This window comes from Daphnia carinata, chromosome 5, assembly GCF_022539665.2.
Source record: "Daphnia carinata strain CSIRO-1 chromosome 5, CSIRO_AGI_Dcar_HiC_V3, whole genome shotgun sequence".
Classification (NCBI taxonomy): Eukaryota; Metazoa; Arthropoda; class Branchiopoda; order Diplostraca; family Daphniidae; genus Daphnia; species Daphnia carinata.
The window spans coordinates 2459932-2484275 of NC_081335.1; the positions used below are offsets into that span (position 1 = coordinate 2459932).

General features: G+C 41.0%; 6 protein-coding genes across 8 annotated transcripts in view; 1 reads left to right on the forward strand and 5 right to left on the reverse strand.

Moving 5' to 3' along the window:
- Positions 1 to 3891, reverse strand: part of LOC130696465 (dolichyl-diphosphooligosaccharide--protein glycosyltransferase subunit STT3B-like) — a 70705-nt gene extending 66814 nt beyond the window's left edge. The window contains exons 1-15 of the mRNA XM_057519543.2: positions 3602 to 3891; positions 3321 to 3539; positions 3019 to 3262; positions 2800 to 2956; positions 2513 to 2726; positions 2274 to 2452; positions 2084 to 2211; positions 1893 to 2024; positions 1694 to 1833; positions 1453 to 1624; positions 1212 to 1385; positions 1032 to 1145; positions 839 to 963; positions 693 to 777; positions 313 to 608 (exon numbers count right to left, since the gene is read on the reverse strand). Of these exons, the coding sequence (XP_057375526.1) occupies positions 534 to 608; positions 693 to 777; positions 839 to 963; positions 1032 to 1145; positions 1212 to 1385; positions 1453 to 1624; positions 1694 to 1833; positions 1893 to 2024; positions 2084 to 2211; positions 2274 to 2452; positions 2513 to 2726; positions 2800 to 2956; positions 3019 to 3262; positions 3321 to 3539; positions 3602 to 3795 (2352 nt within the window). The 5' untranslated portion in view covers positions 3796 to 3891 and the 3' untranslated portion in view covers positions 313 to 533. The remainder of the gene's footprint in view (positions 1 to 312; positions 609 to 692; positions 778 to 838; positions 964 to 1031; positions 1146 to 1211; positions 1386 to 1452; positions 1625 to 1693; positions 1834 to 1892; positions 2025 to 2083; positions 2212 to 2273; positions 2453 to 2512; positions 2727 to 2799; positions 2957 to 3018; positions 3263 to 3320; positions 3540 to 3601) is intronic.
- Positions 3892 to 4133: 242 nt separating this feature from the next.
- On the forward strand, positions 4134 to 5762 carry LOC130696462 (uncharacterized). The gene is made up of 4 exons (XM_057519539.2): positions 4134 to 4504; positions 4565 to 4755; positions 4819 to 5059; positions 5118 to 5762. The coding sequence occupies exons 1-4, from the start codon at positions 4223 to 4225 to the stop codon at positions 5682 to 5684; spliced, it is 1281 nt and encodes a 426-aa protein (XP_057375522.1). The 5' UTR covers positions 4134 to 4222; the 3' UTR covers positions 5685 to 5762.
- Positions 5763 to 6229: 467 nt separating this feature from the next.
- On the reverse strand, positions 6230 to 15135 carry LOC130696461 (T-box transcription factor T-A-like). The gene is made up of 8 exons (XM_059495253.1): positions 15020 to 15135; positions 12287 to 12565; positions 12123 to 12221; positions 11888 to 12056; positions 11279 to 11413; positions 11055 to 11211; positions 9656 to 9913; positions 6230 to 7617 (listed from the first exon to the last, which is right to left on the reverse strand). Exons 2-8 carry the CDS (start codon positions 12547 to 12549, stop codon positions 6809 to 6811), a joined length of 1890 nt encoding a protein of 629 aa, XP_059351236.1. The 5' UTR covers positions 12550 to 12565; positions 15020 to 15135; the 3' UTR covers positions 6230 to 6808.
- On the reverse strand, positions 13044 to 22150 carry LOC130696463 (general transcription factor IIE subunit 1-like). Of its 3 annotated transcripts, none has more exons than XR_009420964.1 (7): positions 21955 to 22150; positions 21730 to 21893; positions 21298 to 21659; positions 20997 to 21237; positions 20735 to 20930; positions 20376 to 20664; positions 13044 to 15812 (listed from the first exon to the last, which is right to left on the reverse strand). XR_009420964.1 is itself a non-coding variant. In XM_057519540.2 (6 exons), exons 1-6 carry the CDS (start codon positions 22073 to 22075, stop codon positions 20483 to 20485), a joined length of 1266 nt encoding a protein of 421 aa, XP_057375523.1. In that variant the 5' UTR covers positions 22076 to 22149; the 3' UTR covers positions 16663 to 20482. The 3 variants fall into 3 exon arrangements, 1 of the variants encoding a protein (XP_057375523.1); XR_009420963.1 differs by lacking the exon at positions 13044 to 15812 and adding an exon at positions 16663 to 18710; XM_057519540.2 differs by lacking the exon at positions 13044 to 15812 and having other exon boundaries at positions 16663 to 20664; positions 21955 to 22149.
- A 503-nt stretch (positions 22151 to 22653) lies between these two features.
- Positions 22654 to 23259, reverse strand: LOC130696464 (cytochrome c oxidase assembly factor 5-like). The gene is made up of 3 exons (XM_057519542.2): positions 23071 to 23259; positions 22891 to 22992; positions 22654 to 22835 (listed from the first exon to the last, which is right to left on the reverse strand). Exons 1-3 carry the CDS (start codon positions 23176 to 23178, stop codon positions 22773 to 22775), a joined length of 273 nt encoding a protein of 90 aa, XP_057375525.1. The 5' UTR covers positions 23179 to 23259; the 3' UTR covers positions 22654 to 22772.
- A 213-nt stretch (positions 23260 to 23472) lies between these two features.
- LOC130696366 (U4/U6.U5 small nuclear ribonucleoprotein 27 kDa protein-like) lies at positions 23473 to 24225 on the reverse strand. The gene is made up of 2 exons (XM_057519453.2): positions 24156 to 24225; positions 23473 to 24077 (listed from the first exon to the last, which is right to left on the reverse strand). Exon 2 carries the CDS (start codon positions 24056 to 24058, stop codon positions 23504 to 23506), a length of 555 nt encoding a protein of 184 aa, XP_057375436.1. The 5' UTR covers positions 24059 to 24077; positions 24156 to 24225; the 3' UTR covers positions 23473 to 23503.
- Positions 24226 to 24344: the final 119 nt, after the last annotated feature.

Genomic DNA, 24344 nt, shown 5'->3' on the forward strand with positions numbered 1-24344 from the left:
TAACTGCTGCTGTCCGTGTCTGTGTGCTAGCTACCGCCGTCCTAACTAGGTGCTATCATTACGAATTTATGTGGTTACACAGACGACGGTAGATGGCTAAGGGGGAAAAAAAGAAAAATAAGCTAAGTCACAAGGGTTTTATGTTCATTAACCATGAACAGACGTAGCCGAACTGTGAATCAGTCAGTATCCACGTCACCCAAAACTTCGGCAATTTTAGAAGCTACTTTTTGCTCTATTGCCTTGGTTCAACACTTGGAATTCAATAACAATTGTAGGAGGTTTCAACGCTAACGTGTTACCAATTTCCACCTCAAGAAATTTTTTTATTACCTCTGATAACGGCATTGTTAGTGGCAACACTCAAGACTATTCGCAACATACCAAATGGACAACTTTTTGGAATTGTAGGTGATCGATACAGCCGTACAGGGAGGAAAATGTAACTGGTTCGCTGATTTTTCCCACGTCAGCAATTTTTTTCTTTCCAAGGCAGATTTGTCTTCATTGTCGTCAGAGAACTGGCGAGGAACTTACTGGTCACTTGGTCTCTGCCCCCGAATGACAACCGGCCTGTTCTTGATGGATCCCTTCTTCTTTTTTGCCGTCTGTCGAAAGGTAAGAATAACAGAAAAAGTTATAGAAGAACGCTAAGAATTTTGTTCGTTGTTTTCCATTTTTAAAATCATTACCTTTTTCGAAACAAAAGACTTGCTAATAAATCTCCTCTCTGCTTTATCAATTTTAGGGCGATTGAATTCGTGCGGTTTCTTGACCCTGTCGTAAAGTAAGTCTTAAGCATGCCTTTTAAAGAAATAACAAACAATAGCAAACAAACCTGTAGATTCGAACAAGCCAGTGTTCCGAAGTGTAAGCTTCTTCTAAGTAAGTCAAGTCGATTGAGCGTTTACCGATCACTGCATTGCGAGTCCGATCGAATCCGGCAGGGTTGCGGAAATCCAGCTAAAATACGCACAACAAATTATGAGATACAAAACAAGATAGGGTGTTTCTTCGATTTTGATGTTTACCTTCATATCGCCAAACCGGTAGTAAGAAAGTTTGTACATTAAGCAATTAAGCATTGTCTGAGAAGCTTCAGAGTCGACGCGGAATTCACCTCTTTCACTAAAGTAGTTGCTTTCCTGAAAATAAACGGAAAACCGTGTAGAAGTTTTACCAGATGATTTAGTTCACGCTGAATGAAATACCTGGATATCCTTGGGATGTTCTCCCTCAGCAATGCGCACCATCCAAAGGAATTTGTTGATATCATCTCCAGAATAGCCGATAACTCCTCCAAAGATGACCAACACGTAGTCGACATCAAGGTTAGTCATGATTTTATAGGCTTCGCTTTCATTAGAAGACATAGCTTTTCCCACCTACATTGTTTATCATTATACTCCCTTGAAGTACTTGGCATTTTTAAACAGGTAAGAGCAAACATACCAAAGCAATATGTGAATTGTTCCAAGTGTTATTGTCCACAAGTGTAGTGCGATTGCCCATTCCTGCTATCTGATAACCATAATCCCACCAGGACATAATGCGCGCATCATCACGAGTGTTTTGCCAAAGCCAATAGTACGCCTCTCGGAAGTCATCAATAATTTGGCGTGAACTGCATTGAACAATAGGTCACTGTTGAGTTTAAAAATCTTCAAATTCCATTGAAACAATCGAAACGTACCCATCTTGACCGTAAGAGGCTAAGACGATTGAAGGACTGGAATAAGCGTTGCTCGTCACCCAGGTGCAGTGGACAGCGAACATCATAAGCATCATCATAACGGCGACGACAACAAAACTGCGGACATTGATTCCCAAACCCTATAGAGCCAAATTGTCTCAGTTTTTTTTTAAAATGAAATGTAAATTCCTGAATTCACCTGGTCAGCCTCGTTTCCTTTTAACTGTTCGTGTTTCATTTTCTTCAATTTGCCGGCCTTGTCATACATGCCTTTCTCATCGTTTTCGTCGTTATCAGATGAATCTCCCCCCTTTGAAGCCGATTCCTCTTCCTGAATAAAGTATATGTGTTAGTTCGCTTTCAGATGTACAAAGGGTGAAAAGCCATTACCTTTAGATAAAATTCAAGGAGTCGTGAGAAAGCCACGGCGCTGAGGACACAAACGACAGGTGTGAGCGTAAGCATTAAACGAACCATCACACCAGCGAAATAAACCGCACTGACAGCATAAAGGATGACTAAGAAGAAAAAAGACACATTTGTATCTGATTTTCAAAGCCAAAATTTGATTACGACTTACTGAAGACTCGTTCATCGTTTATGTTTTTGATGGTGTACCACAATCCGACCGGGAAAGTTATTACCAGAATATGAAGATCGAAAAAAAAAGAAAACCATGTAGTAGGTTGATGTTCTGAAACTGATGCGATGATCGGAATGTGAATTTTGGCATAACCAGTATCCCAAAGGGAATAAAACCTGAGTTGATAAACACTCTGTAAGATTCAAGATCCAACAGTTTGCAATATGTTAGCCTACCTTCCACTCCAAGGAGCAATTACTCCAGCATATGTAAGCAGAACAACGACGCAAAACACAGCGGCACCAGCAATTAGGACTCCGATGGTGAAAACATATTTGATCTCGGAGGAGGAAAGCTTTGACTGCAAATAGCGGAGAACAGCTACGGCATTGAGCAAAGCAAAAACACCCAAGGACGCCATATGCTCGCTTGTACGAACTGGCTGGAAACCTATACAACGAAACATATTTATGAAGTTAGTAAAGCGATTTTGGTTGTTTTAATTGATTGTTTTTCAACTTACCGACGAAAGGAATTTGCATGGAAAGTACAAGTCCCAGGATGAAGAAGGTGGTGTAAGCAGTGTAGATTCTGTTGGAGAATCTTCCCATGAGCAAGAGTGCAAATACGTGAAGTGGGATTAGGTTAATAATAAACACATATCCACCCCATGCAGAAACCTGCCATTGAATATAAGAAATAGCTACAGATTTAGTTTGATTGTTTTAGAAACCAGATTTACCATGTAGAAATATGACAAGGCAGTCCATGTTGCCCAATAAACTGATCCAGTTTTAACTGACTTGACCCACAAGTAGTAGGTAAACATCAAGGCAAAAATAGCAATGCCTTCGTTATCATAGCTGCCAGCTACAGAACGACTGATGTATCCAGGTACAATTGCAATGAAACAGGCAGCTAGAAGTCCAGCCCCAGAGGACCAAAGTTCTTTAGTGAGGAAGTAAGTGGCCAAGGCTGTCAAACCACTATAACATATTTTCATTGAAATCAATTCATTCATTATAGAAGTTATTAATTCAATACCTGAAGAAAGGGGCAAGGAACACACAAATATCCCTGATATGTACTGGAATATTTAATGCATGCAGAATATAGTGGATTGATCCAGATGTTATCATCAGACCCGGATAGACTGTGCCACCAACAATTCGCCCCAATGGATACCATGCCCGCTCATCAAACCAGTTCAAGAAATTGTAGAAACCATGTTGTACCATGTACGCTGTTGCTCTGTAGTTAAACCTACAGAAGCAATAATGTATTATAGATAGTCTTCACTTGCATTTCAATCAAAAACAATATACCATGGATCGAATTCATGGATGATGCTTTCGAAGCGAATGACAGCAAATAATCTTGAGGCGAACCCGGCGATGCATGCTAGAGCTAGAATTGTAAACGTCAACAAACTTTTGTAACCCAAAGCATTCAACAACGTCGCCTTGGATTTTGGTTTATTCGATTTGGATGCCGGCTTCGCTACACTCGTCGCCGCCATGGCTGTTTTAACAACAGACGAATTTGGATTTCTAAACTTTGTGGATGTGTCAGTCTGTCATCTGCCAATCTACAATAGCCCACCACCTTCTGCCACGTTGATGACCACCTAGCGGGAAAACTCACCTAACAAATAATGCAGCAGATAACGTCTTGTAACTGAGCAATCGGGATAAAGAAATATTTTCTATTTTCTTGTGTCTTCAAAATTTTTAAAAATATTTTACTTCTTTAATGCGATTTTTTAAATACTTAAATTCATTTACCTAAGAGCAATCTTAATCTTTCACAAAAATGCAATAGTGTCTGGAGCAGACTGAGCTTAGAAAACAAACTCCCAAAAAATGTTTACAAGGCGGGAAAGGTGTGGAAATTCTGTTGCTGCCTGTTAACAAAACAACATTTTCAGTGCGCCAACTAACCCTAAAATGGATGACCTTAACGAAGAGGCTGATAACAGTGAATTGTGTTGTGACAAAAGAGATCAAGGTGATGAGGAGGATGATGATGTGGATATATATCAAGACCTACAAGAAGAAATAACGATAAAAGAATCTGACGCCAATTCTAACGTCATTGAAAGGTTCAACAAGCTCTGCAGTCCCAGAAAGCGAACATGCGCCAATTTTTCAGCTGAGGAGGCGTCAGATGAAGATATTGATTTATATGGTGACCTCAACACTTTCGAGAATCAATTAGTTGCTGAAGAGGTATACACTAACTATTCTTACAAATGTTTCATTTCTGTAAGTCATGTAATGGTAATCTAGCTTCAAGCCAAAGTGGAATGCTTAGAACAAAAATGTTCAAACCTGGATAGTCAAAATACAGAATTAAAAAACGAACTGGATAAGGTCAATAAACTAAATTTGGCTCTGAGGCGTAATATTTCATCCATATTTAAAACTGCAAAAGCTGAACTTGAAAGGAAAGATCGGCAACTCAAGGAACTTCAAAGAGCGTAACCGCCATTAACACTTACTGTTAACTACAAATTTTGATATACATTCATTGATTTTGATAGGCATGATGTACTCATATTCCGTAGAGGTGGAGGGAACAATCAAGTGTTACCAACCGTCAATAACAATCTATCAACAGATCCCCCCATTCCAACAGGAAACATTACTACTCCATCTTCATCAAAATCAAGCATGCTCAACCCAGATTACATGGCAAACCCTAGTCAATCTACCTCTACTCCCAGATGCCTTGTACTGAAGAAAGATCAGACCAAAGGCAACATAGTCACAATTGAAAATGAGGTAATTGTTTTGAAATGAAAGCTCAGTAACTGCCAGTTATCAACCTGATGTGTTTTAGACAGAGTGCACATTTCAAATGGGAAAAGTGACAGTTTCTTTTACAATGGAAAGCGCTGACTTTAAAAAAAGACGTCTCCAACGGCTTGCGAGAGCATCATCCGGAAAAGCATCTTCCAAAGAAGATCTTAAAAATGCAAACCAAAACATCAATGGTGAACAACCCCCACAACAGGAGGACAGCAACCAGGGCTTACCTAAATTGCTCGCTGAACGAGCTACGTTGCTTGACGAACTTGCTAGTGCTGATGAAAATCTGGAGGAAGGAGAATTTACAGAAGAAACGAAAGACGAAAAAAATCCGAAACTAAACAAAGGCCGTGAAACGTATAGGCGAAAAGACAATTGCGCTCCACGTCGCAGATCACGCTCTTCCTCAAGGTCCCGTAGTCCAGTCAATAACAAAAGGAAGAGGAGCTCAAGCAATGAAAGACATTTTTTGCGAAACACAAGACCCAACGAACGAGGTCCACCTAAACGTATGATCAAGCCACGCTCTCCTGCCAAGAATTCGCGATACCGTAACACAGGGAACTCGCACTTCAGTTCTCGTTCCAACCGACGTTGATGCCAGAAAGTTATGCGAGACTTGACATACTGCTGAATCCAATTGTCTCGTTTGCTTTTGTGCTGACTAATTTGGTATTACAACCTTTTTTTTGTACTAGCGAATGTAATCATTTAAAAAGAGGAATACCTGCAAGCAACCGAGCAGAGGCGATAGAACTCGTAATATCACAAGGGCCACGCGTCCACACCCTCGGTTATTTCAGCCGACGTTTGTTGAACTTTTTGAACTGGGTAAACAAATCCGTTGAAACATAAAAACTCTACGCCTTTTGTTTCTTTTCCTTTCGTCCTGAACGACCACATGGCGTCAAATAGAAGTCTTAAGATCAGAGTTGTCGGTCGAGAATCAACACCAAAAGGGAAGAAGAAATCCCCTGCTTTTAAACACAAAAAAGAAAATGCTCTACACACATAGAAAAAAAGATTGTGAATCATTCTGTTTGTCCACCTAATTTACACCTGGGTCCAGTCGCCGTGGAAGAAGTCGTCCTGAGGGTGGAGGGGAACAAGATAGTACTCGACAGCGGTTGAAGACACCATCGGTGAAAATGATTCGATATCTATTTACAGCTCTTTTGTCTGTCACTTTACAGCACTAGACATACACACAGCACTACGCACAGACTTTTGCTTATATATCAGTCAATGGGAATAATAGGGGAGGTGGGAAAGGGACAGCAGTAATAAGGAAATTGAGGGGGGATTCAAAAGTGTTTTGTAATTGGATTGTAGGGGAGAAGGTGCTGTAAGAATTGTAAAATCAACACAAAAAAACAAAACAATTGCGATCTGGGGGAGTGGATTATTGCGCACATGAAAAAAAAAAATAAATCAAAGAGAATACATGGTGAATGTTGTGCTAGCAACCTCTTAGCTGTGCCTGTGACGATGTCAAAAAAAAATTGAAAAGAAGCTAAAGACTATCGAGTAGAGACGAAGATAAATATGATACAACTGTCCGGTTGAATTCGAGACGAGGCCTACAACGATAATCTCATCTTCCGGATTGCTCAAAAAACAAAAAGGAGCAGTCACTGGCGCTTCGACGACGATAAACGATTTTTTTCAGTCACGAATTAAAAAAAAAAATTCTTTTTGACAGCATTTTGGTTTGATTTTGTTTTAAACTCCTGTAGGAGGAGTGAGTGGACTCCAATCCTGTCTCGGTGAACTGTGATCGCTGAAACTCTCGGAAAGGAGATCTTGCTTCACTTGGACTTGTTGTTGCAGCACCACTTGCTGTTGTTGCTGCTGCTGATGAGATTCGAATCCAGGACTGGAACTGGTAGAAACCGATCGTTCAACAGCTACGGGAGACACTTGCTGGTATTGCTGTTGTTGGTGAGGCTGTTGTTGCTGTTGCTGGCATCCGGCATTGTTATAGAAACCGCAATTATCTCCACCTCCGAAAAAGTAGTGACCAGATGGATACGAGCCGGGCAAGCCGACGGGATAACCAGTCGAAGAGAAAGGGAGTCCGAAATCCGTCCCGTGGTGGCCGGTCGGTGCGCCGCCGTAGTGCGACGATGGCATGTAACCCGCACTGTAGGCCGCTGCTGGATTGGTGCCGTAGTGCTGTTGCTGATGTTGGAAAGGCTCGCCGGCCGACGAGAGCCAGGGTAACTGATGTCCGCTGGCCCAGCTGCTACCTCCGGCTGAAGAGGAGGAAGCCACTGGAGTACCGACGGGGCCGCCGTTGTTGTTGATGGGCGGCGAGCCGGAAGAAGAGGCGGCGGCTGCAGCGGCGGCGGCGGCGGCTGCGGCCGCAGCAGCGGCTGCTGCATTATTGGCCCCGCAATTCCAGTTGTTGGTCGTCCAGCTGGCCGCCGCTCCGACCGTGTTGTTGTAGGTGCCGGCTTGACCCGGATTGTGGTGAGGAGCTCCGTACGGCGTCGTAGGTGTCGTCTGAGTTGCACTGATCGGGTACGAGCCTGAGAGATAATAAAAAAACAAAAAACAAATAAATGCCATGTCCTCCATGTCACGCATCAAAGAATTCACATTTTCTCGTACGCAATTGACGAGCGCACAAGCCAAACACGCAAATCGCCACAACATTCCTTTAGTCGCTATCATTTGGCCCATCTCGGCGGTTAATTGAACGCAACCAAATGGATCCATCCGCCATTGCCGCCGCCATCATTTGAACCATCAGAGACGGGGGGGGTACCGCAAGAAGGGACTGCTATTTTCTTTTATTTCATTTTTTTTTTCATCTTTATCCTTCGTCAGCGAGGGGTCGTAAACCGTTTGGGGGGTTTATCCAAATGAAATAACATTGGCCTATCATATAACCCACCCGCCCTTGACTTACTACTACAACACTAGTTCTTCAACAACGATTATACGAGACTCTTCTATTCTGAAACGGGTAGCAGCTAAAGAAACTCTCGGTTGGCAAGAAGTGTGTGTGACACAGTATATAGGACCCCATGCCGCCCGTTAATGGTTATTACACGTTGATCATTTCAAGTTGCCGCCGCCTAAAATACAACAAAATAAAACAAAGACCGAGTGGCTTTTTTTTGTGTTCCCTTTTTTAGGCTTCGTCAACTTGAAAATTGACCCGCAGGAATGTGTGCGCGCACCACTTTAATTGGACTCGATAGGTCAACCCTGCAGGCCTGACATATAATACCTAGTACAAATTACAACTACGCGCATGTTTGTCTACGTTAAGGTGCGGCTGAAAAGAGCCCTTCAAAAAGAAAATCGTAAACTTTAAGAAAATGTAATAACGGGGGTCTATCACTACTCGATCTCCGAATGTTTTTTTTGTTTGTTCATTTCTTGATATTTTAACGACCGATGCATCGTCAAACGAACGCAAGTTGATGGAAATTCGATTTCCTAGTGCAAAAGTTTTTCATAGCCATTAAAAAAAAAGACGACGAAATTGAGGAGTCCGGGGTGCTAAATGGCGATTGCAAGTCGCACCGTCCCACTAACGAGGAAATCAAAGACGGTAAAAAGATACGAAAGACGCCGATTCCAATACAGGCGATTGTTTGATGCTCTACTTGCCCATGTGTCTCAAACAAAACAAAATTTCTAACGACTCTGCTAACTAAAAAAACCTTTGCCCAATTCGCTTGGATGAAAAATTCAAAAATGATCCTCAAAGGACACAAAAGCCGACTAAAACATCTCCGCCTAGTGTCCTCCCCATACAGCCGCTGTGTGTGTACGACATCTAATCACTGTTCTCTGAAGACTGTCACACAATCCAATGTTTTTTTTCTTATTTATTTCCCCTATTTTTAAACGGACTTGCGATAAGGGGGATCTTAGATATTGAGTCATCAATCTTAAAGAAAAAAAGAGGAATTTTCTTTTTACAGCCAAAATTAGCCCATCGGAGGTTAAAGCGCCGATGCGCGCCAACAATCGCCGCTGTGACCCCTAAACTAGCAGCCAGAAATAACGCTGCATACCTGATGACAGATACTAAGGAGTATAGGGCGCGGTGATTATGCTGTAGAGAGAGGCGGGGTGTTATTATGCTGTAAATTGATAGGAGAACACACGAAAGAAACACACGGGTTCGAAGCAGCCAAAACTCATTATTTCAGGTGGTTTTTTTTTCTCTTTCTTAGTCTTCTCCCTATGTTGCCCCGTTTACAGCCCAGGTGGACGTGTTTTTCTTTCGACTCTCTTTATACAACATGTACGAGGGGGGAAACCTTGATTGGAGTTGCCGCGCGTTCTTCTCTTTTTTTTTTCTCTCGAGTTTATCACTCTCAGTCGCTTTTTTTTGGTTCCAAAAAAAAAATTAAGTACACTTAATGACACCGCGCGGCAACGGTTCTATCCCCATTGCCCTGGCCCGTTTTCTTCCTTTTTTTTCAAAGAGATAACATGACATCATCATTACAACTAGAGACGACTTGCACACCGATAAGTTAACCATAGGTGTGTCGTAAACGATGATGTCAATGTGTGGGCTAAAAATAAGAAATGAAAACTTACCGGGGACGGTTGTGGGCGATTTGTGTCCGGCCGACGGGACGCTGTAAGGGACGACCCGGTGGCTTCCATGATGATGATGACCGGCGTTTGTAGTGCCAGTAGATGCTGATGAAGACGATACTCGACCAACAGGCGATGAAGATGATGCCGATCCGTTGCTACCCGACGGTAATCGAGATCCTCCTCCGCCAGCAGCTAATTGTTGGGCAGCGTAGACGCTCTGATGAGCTGCGCTAGGCGACAAATACCACGAGCCATCTACACATTTTTTAAAAATAATGTTATTTGTTAGCATGACGAAAAGAAAACAATCGATTGATGAACGTCCAAAGTAGCGAAAATAACCAAATTGACATGACGTGAAGAAATAAAGTCGAGCCAGTGCGACAGCCATAAAAAAGGATTCGAATGACAATTCCCATCTTCTTCATCAACCCGCGGTGATTACATACGCAGATTGCGTGATGCTTGATTATTTTTTTTGTTTCTTATCAAATGCGATATACATGTGTACAACAAAACCGGGACAACTCGTGAAAAAAGCATCGACGGCTTGGTTTAAAAAAAAAAAAAAAAAACTTTTGTTTCCCTCTTTTCGGCGACACTAATAAAGTTTTGTTCTTCGTAACACCAACAGCCAAAATTTGATGAGAGAAACATTCGATTTTTACAGGTGAAATCATTTAAAATTTCTAAAATCGTGAAAGGATAATCATAAACAAAAATGTGCGTAGGCCAGGAAGCCTCTCCATTTTAGCTCCTCTTTTTGGTTGTCAACTTGTTGCCTGGACAGTTGTCGATACAACAAAAAAGAGCATAAAGCAGCCCCTACAGGACACGTTGCGGCTGCTGCGGGACTGAGGCACACATTAAAGCAATATAATCTAAACCCGTTCCCCCCTTTTTTTTTTTAGCTCAAAGACTGTGGGGGTCATGATGAATATGTTATTGGAGGCTGGCCGCTCTCGGCTCGCGGCTTTTTTGATTTGATTGCCGTCTCTCCCTTATTTCTTACGACATAAGAAAAACTGCTGCTGTTTATTATAACAACCCGTCCACACAAAAAGGAAAAACACTAAGAGAGCAAGCTCTCTATTCTCAATCTTTAACCACGACGCAGAGTTGCGTGACGAAAAGAAACGCACCGCCGGCTACTACACTCTTTCTTTTGGAGAGAAAAAAATTGCCGTTGAGACAAAAATTAGCATTTTATATCCCTAGCTCCCTTCTTTCAAATCTTTTCCAGGGATTCACGAGTTTTTGTTTTTTTGGTTGTTCAAAACTACTGTTACAACATGTATAGAGAAAAAAGAGAGAGCTGCTACTGGGCAATACACGTTGCTGTTATTTTGTGTCCCTTTTCCCTTTAAAACAAGTTTTTTTTTTTAAAGAGACTTACATTGAGAATACTGATGATGAACCATTGAATGCGGATGAACACCACTGTCGGATGAGTCGCCGTGCTGACCACCGTGTCCGCCTCCTCCGCCGGATCGCTCTTTCGAGTCAAGAAATGCTTTGGCGAAGGGATTGTGTTTAATCTTTAACGCCGTTACCTAAACAGAAAAATTATGCTATTACTATTGATTTCTTTGATTTAGTAGGTTTTAAAAAGAGTGCTACCTCTGGATTTTGATAGGCAGTGACAGCGATGAATTGGGTCTCGGGGAAGGCGTACGTCAAGATGCGACGTTCGTCGGTGCCAACCCGGACGATGTGGACGCGAGCCTCGTACTTGTGCAGCGAATTGAGCATAATCTGCGTGTGAAAAATATGAAATTTTTCAAAATAAATGATTTGAAGGCTTTTTTTTGTGCACTTCACTGGTAGTAGAGACATTAACGGAAAATAATATGAAGCCCAGAATTGTACAGAAAAATGAAAATCCGCGAGTGCACTTTTGGGAGAAGGGGGTTAATCGATATCGCCGATTAAGAATTACCAATCGGCCAATGAATAGTAAGATACTCTTGTCTGGGAAGATGTTGGCAGAGACTTTCCCACGCTGGGCACGGCCGGCAACGATCAAAAGCCATCAAGGTTACGAAATGCCAAGGGAGTCGTCAAGCAATTCCGCACAAAACTCACCCCTTCAACTCTCTTCTTTTTTCTCATTGTTTATCTCTTTCTCTAAACAAGCTATGGGTATGCATTTCGAGAATTGATAGATAACCCCCCTTCTTATTTTGCAAATTCGCGATAACAATAATAAAGAAAAAATGGAATTCTCACCATGCCCGGCTCTGATTTCTTGTTTGATAACTTGAGTTTGGAGAAATTCACTGGCTCCTTCATCCAATGAGCACCAAAATTTGGTGACTCGTTGTGCACGTAAATGGCGTTGGATGGAGGCCGTTCAGCTTTCCCGCTCGGAATCCATCTTCCTTCGACGTATCGGCAACTAAAATAAATAGAGATAAAGATCCAACTGCGGGAATTTTCCATGCTTGAAAATAAACACACTTACCGCCCTTCACTATCAATTTGAACAAATTCCAGCAGGATAGAGTACATGGCTTTAGGGTCTAAACCACCAACTGACACTTTCACGACGGGAAACATCCGCCTGGCGGAATCGGAAAAAGATATGAAACAATGTCTAAAAAAAACAAAGTTTCGAAAAACTTTTACCTTCCGTTTTTGGTGACAATCATTTCGTTGGTGAGCTCCTGGAACTTGCTCCATAGGTCGCGCTCTTCCAGCGAAACGCGGCACTCCCGGTCGATGCTGGAATTGGCCGGGTCGTTCTTGACGAAGCGGCCGTGACCGACCATGGTCGGGAGTCCGCCTTCGGCCGCCGACAAGATGTGCTGGTGAGCAGTCGGATTGCTGGACACAACCGGGTGAGTATGTTGATGATGCTGGAGCGGCGCCTTGTCCATTTCAAAGCGCATCCTTGGCCGGCTTAGACTGGGCAGGTGTGCAAATTCGATTGCAGGTTCAATTTAGGGCCCCAACACAAACGCACATGCACATACACAAAGCCACACGAAATGATCACGATAAAATAAGTACAATGAGTCTCACAATGACACGACAAATGAACTGTTGCCTATACGAAATCAATTTGTGATCGCACTGTGGAAAAGGAAAAAAAAATTTTTTCGACGTTTAAAAATTTCGATTTTCTAAAAAAATTTTCTTCGGTCAAAGTCACAATGGAACGTCGTCGGACGTGGATGGTTGAAGACAGTTGGGGCTCGTGTTTCACGCAGCCACCTTTCTACTGGCTTGGGAGGTCCTGCCCGGTTTACGGAACAGGGTTGTCCCATTGGTGGCAGTCGAGGCTCCACCCCCGACCTCTTCCGCACTAAATGATTGGTCGACATTTTCTTGTTTTCACAGAGGCTTGCTCTTTACCTTTCTGTGTGTGTTCCCACCATCAATATTTTCTTTTTCTTCTTATCTTTTGGGGAGGGGGGGACTGTTAAAGCTTTACAAATCTACCTGTTCTGCTTTTAGAAGAAGAATACCCGCTGTGTGTGACACTCCTACTTCATCTAGCCCTATCCAACAGCTCATAAGAAAAAAGAAAAGGAAAACTGAAAATATAAAAAAAAAGAATAAAGGAATTGATTTCACAAATTGACCCTAATCCACCGGGAATGTTCGAAAAACAAAAAAAAAAAAGAATATGCAGCCAACCAACAATCTCACTGTTCATTGGTCAAATCAAATAAAAATGGAATATATAACTCTGGGCAAAACAACAAATCCAATAAAAACACAAGAGCAATCACTCGGCATAAAAAAGTCTACCAAACTAGAACTTAGCATACATACTAGAAAATTGATTTTAAAGTTTGTACGAATTGTTAATCGAACAGACAAAAGGTAGGGAAACTGATTTCGTGGGCTACCTCTAACTTTTGTTTAGTTCTTTGTTAAGAGTTCAGCTCAAGTCAAAATTCCGTAACAATTCCATCGTTCTAAAAACCTCTGTACTTTGTCTCGAGATATTTAAAGGCTGCTGTAGTTATAAAACGAAGCTTAATACGAAAACTGTCAGGAGGTCTTGGAAGCCATTTGTAAGATCGACTCCCCAATATAAAATCCATCAAAAAATGTTGAAAAGACAACGCCGAAAAGATCTATCGAAGACACTTTACGACATCCAAATTTTTTTACGAGCCGTTATAAGATGAAGGAGAAAATGGTATGTGGGTGATGGCGAACGTCGCTCACGAATTCAGAAAACAACAAACGGGAAAGCAATCAGAAAATTTGACTTGAAAAAAAAGTGCAATGAAGGCAAAGAGTATTGTTTATACTGGCCTGAAGAAGCTGCAATCACTACAACAAAAGAAGGTGTTGTCCAACCGCGACAGTTCCAACCTAAAACAATCGAAAATACCCCAAGTTGCCAGCCCAGGCAAAGGAACTTTCTGGGAGGTCCAGCCATCTTTTATTTCTTGTGTGTGTCTTTTGACTGAGATGGAGAAACGTGGCCACAATCCAAATAGACACACACAGTAAAAAGAAACTAGATTTTTTTATGACACACACACAAACGAAAAAATGTTTTTTTCTACTCCCCTCCTCTGTGTGTCGTCTTCTTGTTTTTCAGCCGGCGTTGCCTGTTCTGTGTATGTCGTAAACGAGAAATTTAGAGAACTAAAAACAAAAGAATGCTGTCGATCGTATTGATGATTGTCAAAATATTTCGAAACAAAACCAAAGTGGAATTACATGAAAATCTGTCGGCTCCACTAACTGATACTATCATAATCACTGAACTGTAATGAAAGTCGTGTCTTTGACCGTCATTCAATATTCAGTCACAGCATCTTGTTAAAGTTGTTATCGTCCATGGGAACACGAAAAAATTGGATCAAGAATGGCGTAAGACTAGCAGTATCCCCCCTAAGGACTTCTTAATATCTACATACGGGGGGAAGATCGATACGGGTTGATAAGAATCATTTACTCCTTTTTCCAACCAGAAGCTTCTTCTTTCTTAAACTCTTTTATCCTTTTAACTATAAACACCTTGTCTACGGTTTACTACTGCTGTAAGGTTAATTATAAAACGTATCCAGTTCGGACAGGAGTCGCCCCCATGCGTTTTTCAGTGTCAAGTCAGAGACCTCACCATTTCTTTTTCAGTTTTCTCCGAAAATTTCATCAGCACAAAAGTGAAAAAGCGACAGAAAAAAACCCTCTTTCCCCCTACCTTTTCTCTCAAAAATACACTTCTGTTTTACTATACAAAATATAGAGAAGAAGAAGAAACAACTCTCAATTCTAAGAAACCAAAATATCTTACTGTACAATCTTTAGTGTGTAATATAAAGCATACTCCCTAAAGGAAAACGCCGCTAGTTGCACTATCTTAATATTCCCCTTACAATGTATGTGGCATACCTTTTACATTTTTTTTCTCACTTTATTTAGCACCTGACAGCATCACGATGGGAATAATACGACGTGGTAAAAGCACACACACACACACACCGATATTCAGAAACAGTCTGGCAAAGCGAAACCTACGAACAGAAAGAAATGAGAGTGAAATTAGAAAGTTGGATAAAAACGGATGCAACAAAACATTTTTGTTGTGTGTATGTTGTACACGATGAACCAGTTGGAAACACACGTTTGGTTTGGAAAAAAAAAACATCTGTCACTGATGTTTAGAACGATCATGTAGGCTCAGGCATTCAAGCGTACAGCCCAGGTAAAGTCCCTCCTATAAAACACTAATTAAATGTGGCATGCAAATGAACTTGTGCTGTAAATCTATACATGCGTGATAGGGGAGGGGGGGTAAAAAAAATGGGGGAAATATAGTTTTTGAATAGACGTGCAGCGTGCTTACATAGGCTTATGTGAGTCTAAGAAGAAAGTCAGGTAAGGCAGTCAAAAACTACGAAATAATAATAATAAAAAAAAGAAAGTTATGGATCGGATGGGGCACCCCTCATCAAGGCGCATCGCACGTATAAAGAGCAACAAAATATAATACGACACGATATAAATAAATTGTAGTCTCTGCTAGACGAAAAAGGCTTATATAGACCCAACAGACAGGCGGGACAGAGAGGGAAAAAAAGGATAAGGCACGAGCGGATCGCATGGAACATAATAAATAAATCTATTCACATACCCTAGTCGTAATGGACAAACTGCTGTACAAAATGTGGCTTGTGTTTGAGGCCTGGAAACAAAAGTTTATTGTATAGACCCTTGTAATTTTTCTTTTTTAAAGGGGGGGTTTTGTGTTTTTGAGGGGAACTCAACCCCAAAAACCACAGCATATAGGCCACACACAACTTTTCATTGACTTTGTCATTTGCGTATCAACTTTGTGTTGAAATTGACAAAAAAATGACGATGTAGGCAGAGGAGGAAGACAAACTTTTTTTTGGTCTCCATTCCGTCGGAGTGGACAAACCAGACAACTCTTTTTTTCCATCTTTTTGGCATGTCAACTAATGAAGGCCTATACTGTCATTACCACGCTAGTATCAAGAATGTACGTGTGGAACGCATAGGTGACGTGAAAAAAAGGAAGTTCCACGTAACACTTGCAAAAGAAGGGCGAGTAATAATAATGACGTGAGTTTCTGTTTTTCCAAATGACCTTAAATTCAAAAATGATAAATTGATTTTCATGTGACACTATGATGATAGTGTGATCAGTAGCCACCAATCGACTGTCTCGGTGTAAGTCTCGGAAGATAATCACTTCTCACCTGGCTTTGATTACCAATCAACGTTTTGGATCCATGCCCTTTTGTTTCATTTCCCCATCCACGGCATTTACACACTCAACCTGTACAAAAGAAGTTCCAGAGAAAAAGAGTATCCGACCTCCGATCAAGTAATAATAATATTTCCATCTTCTTTATTTTTTCTTTACCAAACTGTACCTTCATGTAGGCCTAGTGTGTAACACCTGGCTGTGTTTTGATGTTCACCTTTAGGGAGATGATCCTCTGGACAAACCCTGCATAATTGATTCTAAGGATTTTTGTTAACAACAAGTATTAAAAAAAAAAAATAAATTCACGTTCAATCCCGACGTTTCTTTACATTTCCATGACAGGTCAATATTTGCATACAGCATAAAAGTACTTATGCACAGTTCCAAAAATAGGTGATGTACGTCATAAGCGTGTATGACTGATAGGAATTATCACCAGAACGTTTGGTGTGTGCTCGATTGTACATTACTTTTGGCATTCAAGCGCTATAACGGCAGCAGTCTGCGTAAATGAAACAAAACTATGCCGTTTTGCCATTCATGAAAATGAGAGCTCATTTGCTACTTTAACAAAACGAGCATAATTGTTACTTTTCTCACTTTTTCTTTAGCAAGTCTACGTTTAGATGTGCTAATGCATACCACTAGCTCCCCATTTTGTCTATTCCAGTTTTACATACAAGTGTCGCTAACACAAAAGCAACTGATATGCATCATCCGGTCGTGACGTTTACATACACACACAAAAAAAAAACGCGTGAACAAAAGGCTGCGATTCGTGATTTGATAGAGTTCAAGTACGAGAAAAATACGAAACCACCAACGAAGTCTGACACTTTATTAGGTGGATATGTCATATTTACATAAACAGACATAATATAAAGAGATTCCCACCATTACTGTACACTTACCCCCCTTCTGTTGACGCATCATGTCTTATAAAAACGTGGGGACAGAATCCAATTGCATACGCGCAAGATGGTTCGTGGAACAACCTACACATATCAGCAATTTGTCCAGTTTGTTGATAGAGTCCTATTGTTTCGTTTGACAGAATACTTTAGCCCTCCTATTTTTCTCTCCCCCCCCCCGCTCTTTCTTTTTTTTTTTTTAAAGGAGAGACAGTACAAGTTTAAAAAAGGATGGTATCGGCATCGATAGCCGAAAACAAAGCGTATATACACATAGACCTTTTACACACATAGACACACAAGATAGGACGGATGAGCATTTAGCGAAATCTTGCCGACACACCTTTGGCGGCGGGCCGGTGCGATCGATTCAGCAGAAGCTTTCTCCCACCTATACAGCCGTAGGTGGACGTAGACTACATGTACACAGTGTCGTACATGTGGCTACAAATATGGAAACATTACCCTCACCTACCTGTGTGAGGTTACCACCGGAGAGTCAAATTTATCTATTTTTTTTTAAAGAATAGGTAGGTTAAACATCGACCGCGGCCATTTTGTGAGTGGCTGTGTGCGCGGCCCTTTTGCGCGAGTCACACCTTTTTTGGGAGGCTCGGAAGGGAGGGACTTAAAAGGCCGGAGCCATCGTTTTTGTTTCTTTTTTTTGTTTTCTTTCTCGGGATTTCAAAAAATTCTGTGTTCAAATACGAGATGCCTTCTTCGCCAGCTCTTTCGAGCGAAGGTATATATCGGTGAAGATGAAACGCTGTAGACGGAGAGAATCGTCGTCCTTTTCCCACGATATTTTTTTGTACACGAACTCTTTTGCTATCGCCCGGCGACGGCTAGATTCGATGACTCAATTGATTTGCTGCTGTGACCCTTTCCCACGCCACATCGCGTCTTCGGTTAAAAAGGCGGCACCTTGTCAACCGATGCCGACCACTTTGGCAATTTTCTTCCCGTGTTAAATCACAATTTTTTTTACACTCGGGGAAGACGAAAACGTTTGAAATGACGGCAATAAAAATACGAACCCGTAATTTCTCCTTCTTTAAAAAAAAACGCAATTTACAATTTTTTTTCACGTCGTGAATCGTGACGCAATGCAAAAGAGACAATTTTAAACGACGGTGGCTTCTATCTGGTGGTGATAGAGTCAAAACTTTTAAAAGAAAGGGGCATTTCTAGCGGATCAACGGATTATCTTCGAAGAGATAAGCGAATGATCTTGACCCTTTTTTTGTTTTAGAGTACAAAACGATTACACAGTGGGCAAAAATTAATTTTTTGCGAGGGCTTTGAACGTACTTGGACCATAAAGGCATATAGATTTGGGTATTTGTTGAGAAGCAGAAAAAAGACATTGGGAAGGCGGAATATTTAGACAAGTTGTAGGCGTGGGAGCGCGGCGAGATGGATTGATCGTCTGTCCCCTCTTCATCACGAAAAAAAGGAATTGGTTAGTCCCAAATGAGTTAGAAACATTATACGGCAGTCCACGGATTAGCTTCGATGCCCCAATTTCTCACAGGTTTTCCCCCCTCTTTTTGGATAAAATTTCTACAATTTTTTCCCATGCACATTTTAGCTAAATTTGTGGGATTCGCCATATCGAGGACACTAAGAGATCAGGTGAAGACCCACACAAAAAAGAAAGGATATGGAAATGGTCAAACATATTTTTTTTTCCGCTATAAATTCGCCGCATGCTCGGCCAGCACCGGTTTTCTGTTTGGTGCTGGTTGGGTGTTGGGGGAGTTGTCGTGGACTGCGCGTTGCTGTTTGCGAGTGATGCTGCTGCGCACACAGCTCCCGTTCGGCCATTGGCTTTTTATTGTTGGCTATAATGTGACCTTTGACCGCCCCCCGCGCCGACAAAGGAAGCCGACGTGCGCAAGACAATGGCCACCGCGCCTTCAAAAAAAAAAGTGCCGCCCAGCATCGTTGTTCTTTTTTTCTTTTCTAGCTGTCTTTGAATCTATATATGTCGTCTTCTTTCAGCTATTCTTTTTCCATTTCGGTATAATGTATATAGCCTTCGGGCCTTACATATACAGACCTAATGGCATCTTTAGATGGGACTCTAATGCGTCCGCCCCTATACACACTCTAAAGAGTCGAATGTCATGTGTACACGGAACGCGTCGAGAAAACATGCAGACACACCTTTTTTTCATTTCTTTTCGACATGTACACTTAAAGAGTCAATCAACGCAAATCGCCCACCTCACACGGTAAAAATAAAAACTTTAGAAAACTACCTCATACAGGTTATTTTGAACTGGTTATACACCAGCGAAAACCCGGATCATTTTATCAAACAAAAAAAAAAAAGGGAAATTAACTGCTCGTTAGGCTTATCAGTGAGTCACAAGTTTGGGTCCAATAACGTCTTTCGGGCCCGACTTGCGCTCACTAATATAATGTCTTGTCTATTCGAGATTCCGACACCACGCATCGGTGCTACAGTAGAATGAAGATAAAAGATTTCGAGACGGTGGGTAGTTACTGTGCATAAAGTTATGTGGGATAGACGAGGGTGCACTCTACTAAACCAAGGTATGACGACAGTTATTAGCTTTCGAATAAATGTCATTGCCTCTACATCAAACGACGCCGGTACATATAAGTATCGTACCGTCGTTTGCAGGTAGACCCATTGACGTAACAAGAGCTACATTCGTTTCTTTCCTAACTTACAATATTTTCGGAGGGATGGAATAGCTCAACAAACGAACCGCGAGCACGAGTTTCACTTAAAATTGGGACCATAAAAAAATGAGGATAACCGGAAGGAGTATTACGATTTTGTCGGCGCTTTTAACACTGCAAACAGATTCTTACGTCAGAAAGGCTACCCAAATCCAGAATTTTGTTTTATAATTTACTCCGCACCCATTGTAAGGTTAATAAAATTGCACCGTCACCCAAATTTACCTCCCCATCGTCAAAAATGTTTAAAAATTCAATCATAGTGTAATCGCATCAGTAGAGTTTGTAAATTTTGAGAAATATCCCATGTCTCATTTCAAATGCAACCGGAAAAAAACGAAAGAAAAGAAGGAAAGAAAAAGAATATTTCTTTGCTTTCGTACAGTACCTTGATAGATGAAATGATTGATAGAGATAACGGGTGTCCATCTAGCGGGCGGATGACATATTACACCAGGTACCACTTTGGAACATCCTACAGCTGTCAGGTGAGGGTTAATCGAGATATCCCATTCGTTCCATGTACTCTTGGTGAAGTTGGACGTAGGCATCCTTTTCAGATGGTGTCATCCGAGCAATCTGCTCTGATGGAACTTCATGTACAGGGAATTCCATATCTCCCACTCGGACCATAGGGACGTCTTCTTCAGAATCGCTATCCATCAGCTCCACGTCGCCTGCAAAGAAGGTAAACATGACCAACGTCTACAACATGAATTGGGATGACATTAAAGAGATCATCCTTACTGTCGTATTGGACTTGACGTTGTACAGTGTCAGTTGCAGGGGTAATTTGTTCAAGCAGAGACCTGGCCGCCGCTTCATCGTCACTTGAATCACCAGGAACTGCAGCTTTTGTGCTTTGCTTTTCAAGTTCCATGAGCACGGACATGATATCCTCTTGATTACGATTTTTCTCGGTAGTCTGGCTAGCTATTTCCATCTTGGAAAAAAAAAAAATTGCTAAGTAAACCCGTAAAATTGAAGAAATTGGAGGTTTCTGGCTCACCTCGTCGATTATGGCAGGTCCCGCAAGATTTTCACTACTGGTAGTTGCAACTTCGTTGTCGACCGTACTTTCTCTCATCCATATGGGTGCCTCCTTGCGAACTTCACCTTTCTTGACAACCGCTTCGCCGATAGTGACGTCGACCCGCTGTTCATCCAAACGGAAACCACCTTGTCTGGTTGCTTCGCCGGACCAGTTCTCTCCCAATGGCCCTTTAGACTTGATTTTACCGTCAGCATCTCTGTACAAAAATTACGAGAGGATCAAGATACGAAAATATAAGAACCATTTCTTAAGTAACCTTTGTAGATGGGATATATCTGTGGGTTCAGGTTCAAGCAAAGCTGGCGCGAGTTTTACGTCTTCCACCTCTCTTAGTAATTTGTAAAGGGGTTCCATTTGATCGTTGAATCGCGCCATAAGTTGGCGCGAATCTGTTTTGGGTACTGCTGACTCATCCTCTACAACGACAGCACCACAAAAGTTGCATTTGAATTCTCCAAAAGGATCGTTTGGGTTGAATAGTCTGTCGGCTTCTAAATCTGTAAAGTTCTTTTTACAACATGGACAATGGAAGCTTGCTCGACTTGTTGCATCTCTCTCAGATGTTTCCATTTTTTTTCTCATGTGATCCAGTTTATATTTGACAATATTGACAAAGATCTAGAACAAATAAATTGGATAGTATCATTTTGATCTGCAAATATATTAGAATTATTTCATTGATGCAGACTTTGTAATTAATATAGTAATAGTTGACTTTTTGAGATTTTCCATCCACAGTTTCCATCTTAAGACGTGTTTGGAGAAACTTGTCACTCCTTAAAGTTGAAATCCGCCCCCTTAGCATTTTACGTTCAAATTTCAATAAGTCAGAAATGTCATCCTCTTTCATACCTGGACCCAGAAAACAATTAGTTTGCAATTTGCAGTTTTTACACTAGAAATATATACATACATGGATTTCTGACAAGCATGTCAACAATCAATGCGTCTTCAATGGTATAGAACGCCCTGGCAACCAGTCGGGCCAATTGTTTTAAACTACTAGGAACCTCATGGACGTATCCGTCATCCATTCCAGTATTGAGAATGCTGTAATTGTTAGAAATCAGCTAATTTTTCTGTTTGGTTTGTATAAACATTTGAGTCTAAAGTAAGCAACATAAAACAATTGCAAACATCGACTGCTATGCTAGCGGCCTTTCTGAGTCCTGACGACATTGCCACTTATTTTCAGTGAATGTACCAAGAACTTGAAACTTGGCTTGGAAATTCCCCTGGTTGGAGATTCCTCTGGTTAACTGATGCACACTTAAAATCTTACAATCTCAACTTTTTTCCCTTTTTTATTCCATTAGTTGATTTTCCTAATAAAATGTTTTTTGCCCCTTTTTTCTGAATACACTGATCTCATTCTAGTGCTAAATCTGGGAATCTCATGAACTTCACATAAAAAAAAAGAGTTCCATTGGCGTCGATTCCATCCATTACCTTCACGTAAACAACAGGTATTGCTTGAAATCAGGTGTGCACCACGTTTAGATATCCTGCTAGAAATCTCGCAGTGTGTGGGGTAAAAATTATGCCCCTAGTTGACGATGAGATCACATATGGTAGTTTACAATGAGCATAAAATATGGTACTTTCAAAAATAATCTTTTGAATGTGTTTCTACAAACAACTGTGGTATTTATTCAAAGCTGATTACACCAGCAACGATCGGCAATCTTCCAAAAGTTTTCAAATGGCACAGCACCTATTGACATTTTAAAATTAAGATTTTGGTGTTGTGGTAGAATAATCTTTTCGGCCTCGAAACCTTTGCCTATTATCAAGCTGAATAAAAAAGGACAATGAATTGTAATCCAATAAATTACTATGAATAAATTACAATTGAACGCTTGCATTCAAAGAATGATTTGCGTAGTTGATGACACTCCAATGGAACTGATGGGTGATTGGAAAGTAGACATTCCCGCGGTGTTTTCTTTTCCTAAACGGCGAGAGGGTTTTACGATGATAGCTAGTAAAATGTTTTATACAAATTTCCTAATTTACATGTCTTATTCACCTTCTTATAACAGTCTGTATTTTGAATACAAAATTTAAGGTCGTCACGCAATGCACTACAAGGTCTGGTATCGGCCAACTGTTCAGGTTCATAGAAACTCTGGGGCATTTTTCAACTATTTCATCAACGACGCACTGCGACAGAGAATTACAGTCTTTTTTTCGCAAAGTTACGTGACGAACTACTCTAGCCGGTTGCAATAAAAAATATCGTCCGCTGTCGATGTAAACAACAGAATTACACACTAAACAGCATCCCTTTTGGCCCCTAAAATATAATTAGAAAAATTGTTGCCCGTCATTCTTTTTTTTTTTATTGTTGTTAGTTCTTTTTTCAGCGTTTAAAAACAGTTTTGTAGATTGAAGTAAAAAAACAAATAAACAAACAAAAAATTGCAGTATATATCACAAAAACCTGTTTATTCAATTTTCAATTAAGCGATTGGATCAAGGGGTCGATTAAACCCTCCTTTCCTGTTCATGTACTGCCTATATTTGCGTTTTAAAACAACTTGAACAGTCCCATGCAAAGGTTCTTCATTGCCTTGGACATGTTTTCCTTTGGTAGTATCAAAACTGCCAAAACCCATTAGTTTCATCATTTCAGCTTCTTCTTCTGTAGGATCAATAAATTCTTGTGATGTCACTGGTTTCCTCGTGACTAATTTGGCAGGCTTTTCTCTGGATCTGGAACGACTTCGTGATTTAGATTTTCTTGTCCTTCTATCCTTGCTCACTGATCTTTTTCTGCGTTCACGATCTCTCTCGTACTCACGATTTGACTTGCTTTGCTTTTCACGGTCTCTATCTCTATCACGGGGTTTTTCTCTATCCCTTTCACGATCCTTATCCGCTTTTCCACGATCTCTGTCCCGGTCGCGTCTACTTCTGTCTCTTGAACGAGATCTTTCACGAATTTTGTCTCGCGACCTCGATCGTTGTCTTCTTCGGGATGATGGGGAAACGCTTCTTTCTCTTATTCTTCCCATGTCAATTCCAATGAGTTTCCTGTTTCATAGAATCGAGGCGTGCTGTTTTAAAATGCTCCTTCTCAGTTTACAAGTAGACAAATTGAAATATTACTACCGAGAAGTTAAAAGTCAACCTCATATAAAAGGTGGTGTTGAGCGTAAAACAAGACAAATCGATGCTGTGCGTCAAAAGTACGAATCCAAGGGTGTACTAAACAGCATGCCAAAATTGTGCCCAAATCAAAACAAGAATTTTCAACACAACTCCGTCTGCTTGGCTGAAAATTATATTGTAAAAATTGCA